The sequence below is a fragment of the Anopheles arabiensis genome, chromosome 3, assembly GCF_016920715.1.
Source record: "Anopheles arabiensis isolate DONGOLA chromosome 3, AaraD3, whole genome shotgun sequence".
In the NCBI taxonomy this organism is placed as follows: Eukaryota; Metazoa; Arthropoda; class Insecta; order Diptera; family Culicidae; genus Anopheles; species Anopheles arabiensis.
In genome coordinates, this window is record NC_053518.1 from 83,474,689 (window position 1) to 83,480,927 (window position 6,239).

Consider the following 6,239-nt stretch of genomic DNA (forward strand, 5'->3'; position numbering starts at 1 on the left):
AACCAAGCGATGATGGAGGGAGATGAGGGGGCTGGAGGGAACCCACTGGGCAATAAATAAATTTCTTGGTTATTGTTTTTTAATAGAGCTTCCGCGGGCTCTGCCCAATAACTTGACCCACTCTGCGGCACGTTTTCATGACCCGCTTTTCTTTCTGCTTGCTTTTCCTTTCCGTTTCCAGGGATTTTCCTTTCCCAGCCAGGTTGGATATCCGCTCGAGTCGAACCAGGCCCGCTTCTACCTGATGGAGACGCACTACAGCCTGACCGCGAACGAGTACAGCTGGCCGCCGAAACCGAAGGCAATGGTGGACAATTCCGGCCTGCGGCTGTTCTACACCAGCACGCTGCGCAGCCAGGACGCCGGCGTGCTGTCGGTCGGGATGGACCCGAACTGGCGGCACATCATACCGCCCGGCCAGGAGCACGTCGTGTCCGAGGGCCACTGCGTCGGGGAGTGCACGCAGCGCGCCTTCCCGCGGGACGGCGTGAACATCTTTGCGGTGATGATGCGGACGCACCAGATCGGGCGGCAGATCAAGCTGCGCCAGATACGGCACCGGGAGGAGCTGCTGCCGATAGCGCACGATCGTAACACGGACTGGAACTATCAGGAGTATCGGCGGCTGTCGGCGCCGGTGCGCGTGCTGCCTGGTGATCGGCTGATTGCGGAATGCATTTACGACAGTTCGGCCCGGGCTGCCATCACGCTCGGTGGGTTGACGACGAGGGAGGAGACGTGTCTGGTGCTGGCGCTCTACTACCCGCGGCAGAAGGAGCTGACCACGTGCCATTCGCTGCCGAGCTTACCCACCGTCATTAACTCGCTCGGCATCAATGAGCTAGTGCCGTAAGTGTCCATTCACGCGCGTTTAGTAATGTATTTGTGTAGCAAACTAACAGGAAGAAATCGTGTTCGTTTACTTGCAGCGGATCGAACCCGGTACGGATTGCATCGCCACCGGAGCTGTCCGGCATGACGCTCGAGACGCGCCTGATCTCGTACGACTGGCGGAACAACTTCCGCAGCTTTCAGTACGTCACCAGGCGCGGCTCGTTTAAGCCGCTGTGCTGGAGCGCCAAGAATCAGCCCATGCCGGTAAGTGTTTTGGTATCATAGAATGGTTTGACCGATTATTTCTGATAGGATCAGTGAATAGGGTTTTTGAAGAGTGCGAAGCAGCAAATAGATTTAGGAATAATAAACAATTTATTGACAGTACCTACTACATGGCCTCCAAAAATATTGAATCAAGCAATACAGAACTGGCGTTAAGACGATGAAAGAGAGAATTGGAAGATCATTTTAAAATGATTTAATCGAGTGGTCTTATACAACATACACTTAGCACAATTTAAACTTTTAGATGTGGAAAATAATTATTCGCTTAAGCAATATTGTGGCCTCCTGAAGTTTACGCTTTTCAGTTTTTACTATCATAGTGTCCTCGTTCGTGAATTACAATTTAAATCAGTAAACATAATTGAGAAGAAAATAGTACTTATAAAATTCGATGGTAATCATGCACGATTATAACCGCGTTAACCGCGTTTGGATTGATTCCTCTTTGATATGTCATTGAATCCTAGTGTTTGCTCGAATTTTTTGTCGAGAGTCAGCAATTTTTGACTTTTTTCATCAAACTGCCAACTAAAGTATTTGTTCAATAAATTTTTTAACCATCTTCACGGCCGTAATATGGAAAAATACCTCTGTCAGATTAATTTGAGCATGTAACCTTCTTGTAGTTTGCTGGATGCTACGATCTGTTCAATGCTAGTAGTCTAACGAAAACAATAATATCGATTTTTGGTTTATTTTTGAGTAGCACTTCTTTTCTGATTACTCAAAACTGTATTACTGGAAATTTAATTATAATGTAAACGAAATCCCAAAAAACTAACAAAAAGCTGTTTCTTCGTGGTGATGCTATTCTGAGTTTAGGTTTTTTAAGGAAAATCCAGCATTCCAGCAAAATCAAAAAAACAACCCATCAATAGATTGAAGAATTGTGCTTGAAAGGTGTAAACATTCTGATCTAAAAAAAACCAGTACTTGGAAAAACATTGAAAAAGATATAAACATGGAAGTGCTATTTTTATCTTGTGCAGTTAGGCATTGATAACTAAGAGAAAATTCTTCATTATATTACTACGAGTAATTTTGAATTGAAATTAAATCTTTGTCCAGAGTAAATCTTATCTATTCCTGGTGCTTCAGTAGTTACTTCATTTTGGTTAGATTAAAGTCAATGATGTGTGCATGCGTGAATGAGAAATATTTCATCTTCATATTAAAATATTAAACACTTTGCTAGAAAATCAAATAAATTGAACACCAGAAAAAGAAACTACTAAATAAGCCTTTGCAATTTATCCACTGTAGGCAAAGTAAAAGCCTAATTCAATGTTCGCTTGATTGCTATTTATTCTGCACGATAACGTTAGCTTTTAATCGCATTATGCTTCCCTTCCTAACAAATAGATCGTTTCAATCAATGCAAGAATTCCACAGCGCTCAAAAACCACCAGGAATTAGTATACGAGAGTAAGCGATTTCGGAAAACATCCCTGGCTCCTTTCTTATCCGGCATTTTCTGGCCGAGGCCTGAAACGCATTCTGGATCGGTTGGGCCGGGCACTTCATCCCCCCCTTTGAAAGCACAACCCAGGCAGCACAAATTTGATTTAAATAAATGAAATATATACGGTGCACGGTAGAATCCTTCCGGTATAGGGTGCTGCATGGGACTCCCCCTCCCCCGGTAAACCGGACACTGCACGCAGAGCTTCATGCAAAATTTATACGATTCTACCGCACCACCACGGGCGTATAGCACCACCTTCTTCGATGTGCTGTGCGGCTTTGTGCTGCCTAACGGGTGCACATTCCGGTACAAACCGAAGCCGACGCCCGATTGGAAGTGCAACATAGTCTTGCCGAAGAGCGAGAGCCCCCTTTGTATGCAAAGAAGAGGATTTCGAGAGCGAAATACTGGCGCTTGTGGATGGATGTACTTCCGGCTTTCTTGGAAGCGTTCGAGCAGCGTGACCGGCTGACTGGGACTGGGAGGCATTGCCGGGCTGCAAATAAATTTTATTGATAAGCACCCAGCTGGCAGTCGATGAATGTTGCACCGGCCTTTCGCTCACTGAATCCCCGATGCAGAATTTATCGGCCGACGTTGAGTTATTGCCCGTACACACTCACGTACACGCCCGGGGTTCCGGGATGCTGGTCGCCGTTCGGCCCCATGGAAGGCCACACTGCCGTCCTATATCACTGGCAAGGAATGTGCAAGGAACCCCTTCGGGCTGGCAATTATTAGCTATAAAATAGCACACATATTCAAGATAAAGAGCGAGAGAGAGGGATACAGAGAGAGAGAAAGAGAGAGAGAGAGAGAGCGAGCAGGAAAGCGAGTTGGCTCAATTCCCCTGGTTTAAGCTTGACTGTGGGCATATTCTCTACACCCGAATTGATACCGTAATAGTATTAAGTGTTATGCATAAATCCGTTCATTACAGTTTGCATTTCCTCTTCTTTACCCTTTTCTTTTCGCTTCTTCTTCTTTTTCTTCTTCTTCTTCTTCTTCTTCACACCAATCCTACAGGGCACGGAAAATCTCGAAGGATTTGCGCCGAACATCACGAAATCGTACAAGCTGATCCGCTCGTGCAGCTTCGTCGGCAGCACGAACGTCGCGAACGTGCTGTTCCAGAACCGGAACCGGTACGTGACGGAGTCGGAAACGAGCGTCGATCGGGCGGCGGCGGCCGGCAGCGACGACGACGACGACGACGACATCGACAGCAACAACGTGATAGAGGGTGCCGCCCGCAGCAAGGTGTCCCGCAGCTCCGTCACCGAGTCGATGGGGCTGAGCGGCGGTCCGGCCACGTTCCGTCCGCTCGGTGCCGCGCCGAACATGTTTGCGTTTCTGCTGTTCATCATCTTCCTGTACTCGTTCCGGATAGCGCACCGGGTGTGAACCGGCGGCTCAATCTACTAAGCGGCAAGAGGAGAAGCATACAATAATAAGTAGACAACCAATTTGCAGCTGAGATGCATCCAACTCACCAAAGAGTCCTAGATTCGACCGTTCGGCCGTTCGTTCGATGAACGATTGTAATGAAACGTACTGTACATACGGGATGTAAATGTTTGTAAGTGTGTGTGTAAGTGTGTCTTTTATTTGTGGGCGAGGAAAAGAAGTGAACGTTTTTCTCAACACCTAAAGGGTTGAAGAGAAACTGTACCGCTAAGCAATGAATATTCGGGGTTACCTTGCATTCCACCAGGTGGAAGGACTAATTGTTTCTTTCTTATTTTTATCGTTTAACTGCAAGTAGAAAATAAATGTTGTAAAAAAGAGATACGTAGAGTTTCGCCTAGCCGAACATGAAAGTGATGAAAAGGGAAGGAAAAGAGGTGAAAGTGTTGGTGAAACATATGGATAAAACTACTGAAAAGCAGAACCCATGAAAGTAACATAGAAGAAATCTAATCCGTGTCAAAACATATTAAACTGATACACGTTGGGAGAAGCAAAAAGCAGAGAAAAATTCTGTCTTCTCTTGATAATGTCACCTATTTTTCGACTTGTACATAAGCGCTTTGCCATATAGCGTATCTGTTTTTGTGTTTTTGTATATAGTGCATTTTGTAAAAAAGAGTAACAAGAAACTAAAATCGATAGTAGATCTGAACGTCTGAAGAGAAATCATAAAAAAGGAAAAAATAATAGCAAGAAAAAGAGAAAAAAGACCCAAAAAAAATCTCGTACACTCGGTAGCAACAATGGTGCAACATTACAATAGATGTCAACGTGGTAGCGTAATTTTGGTAGTGAAGAACCGAAAGCCGGTCATCGAAAGAAAATATAAATTGAAGAAGCAAAATAAAATATGTAAAAAACATTCAACAATTACTTCACCTCGAAAACATGTGAAAGAAATGCGTGTCTGTACACACAATTCCTAAAGGCGGCTCATTGCTCCGATACTATGCGTGCCGGTACGAGCGAGCGGTAGTGTAAGTGCCGCGCCTCCCTATTTTCTAGCACTAGATAATCCTTCCCAAGAAGTAGCTCGATTATTTGCTGTCCATCACGCTGCTACCTTGTTTTTGGCAACGTTTCGTTTGTTACATACCACCACTGTTGTGAATAAACATTAAAGAAACGAACGAACGAGACATTGTTGGTAGCAAATGTTTAAATCATGTGAAACTTTTGTAACTTTGCGAAGCGGTTGTGGCAGAAGCTGAATGGCATCTCAATCCTATCCCCGAACTACCTGACTCCAATACCTTGCGATACCTTTCACTCTTAGTATGTCCTGCTCCGGTGCGTTGTGCGTCTACTGATCAGCACCTACTAGTGAGCATCTGTGTAAGGAAAACTGTTTAGAAGGAAAACGAGAAACGAAAGCCGTCCTTTCTCCTGCCCGACAGGTGGGAACGAAGTGGCTTTCGTTAGGTTTCGACATTTATCTGTTTGATTTTTGCAACACTGCAAACACTACTAGCTGCTACTGCGCTGCTGTTACTCATGTGAAACTTTAAAGAAAAGGGTGCAGAGTATATAAAGATAGAGTTGGATGGGAATGGGGTATTATTTTGACTTTTTTCTAACGTCTCCACCATTCAATTTGTCATTTTGTGAAATATCTATTCATCATGCATTCTTTTTGAACCTTTTTTTTCTCTTTAAACAAGGGCAATTTGGTTTACTTTTCGCCCAAAATCATTTCACCCTTAGGTCAGCGCTAGTAAGCTCGCGAGAGACAATCATAAATAAAAACTAATCGCTCAAGTTTATAGTGAATGCAGTACATTAACCAGAGCCGTGTGTGTGTGTGGAGGTTTTATAGTGGAAAGGAAATATCATAAGCAGGAAGCAACGCTGCAACGTGAACGAATGGAACAGTGCTGGCTGAATGGTGGTTTTCGTTTCTTTTTTTACTAATTCAAAAAGAATTCTTTCTTTTTTCTTAATTTTTTTAGTTTCACTTTCTTCTTTTTGCATTATTTATATGTATTTATATTTATAAGTTTTTTGCAATGTATTTTTTCAGTTCTTTTCCATATCATTTTCACCTATTGCTAACTTAAATATTATATTGTAATGTTTTGTGTTTTAGTTTGCTGCTATGATGCTTGAAAAGTTTTTTGTGTGTTTTGTTTCATTCATTTCATTGTGTTTCATTTCACTATTTTCATTATTTTGTGTTTCATTG

General features: G+C 43.6%; 1 protein-coding gene across 1 annotated transcript in view; it reads left to right on the forward strand.

The window, feature by feature from the left end:
- The window catches only part of LOC120902704 (MOXD1 homolog 2-like), a 124,255-nt gene extending 118,223 nt beyond the window's left edge, over window positions 1-6,032 (forward strand). The window contains exons 7-9 of the mRNA XM_040311677.1: window positions 182-849; window positions 930-1,098; window positions 3,614-6,032. Coding sequence (XP_040167611.1) covers window positions 182-849; window positions 930-1,098; window positions 3,614-3,991 — 1,215 coding nt within the window. The 3' untranslated portion in view covers window positions 3,992-6,032. The remainder of the gene's footprint in view (window positions 1-181; window positions 850-929; window positions 1,099-3,613) is intronic.
- Window positions 6,033-6,239: the final 207 nt, after the last annotated feature.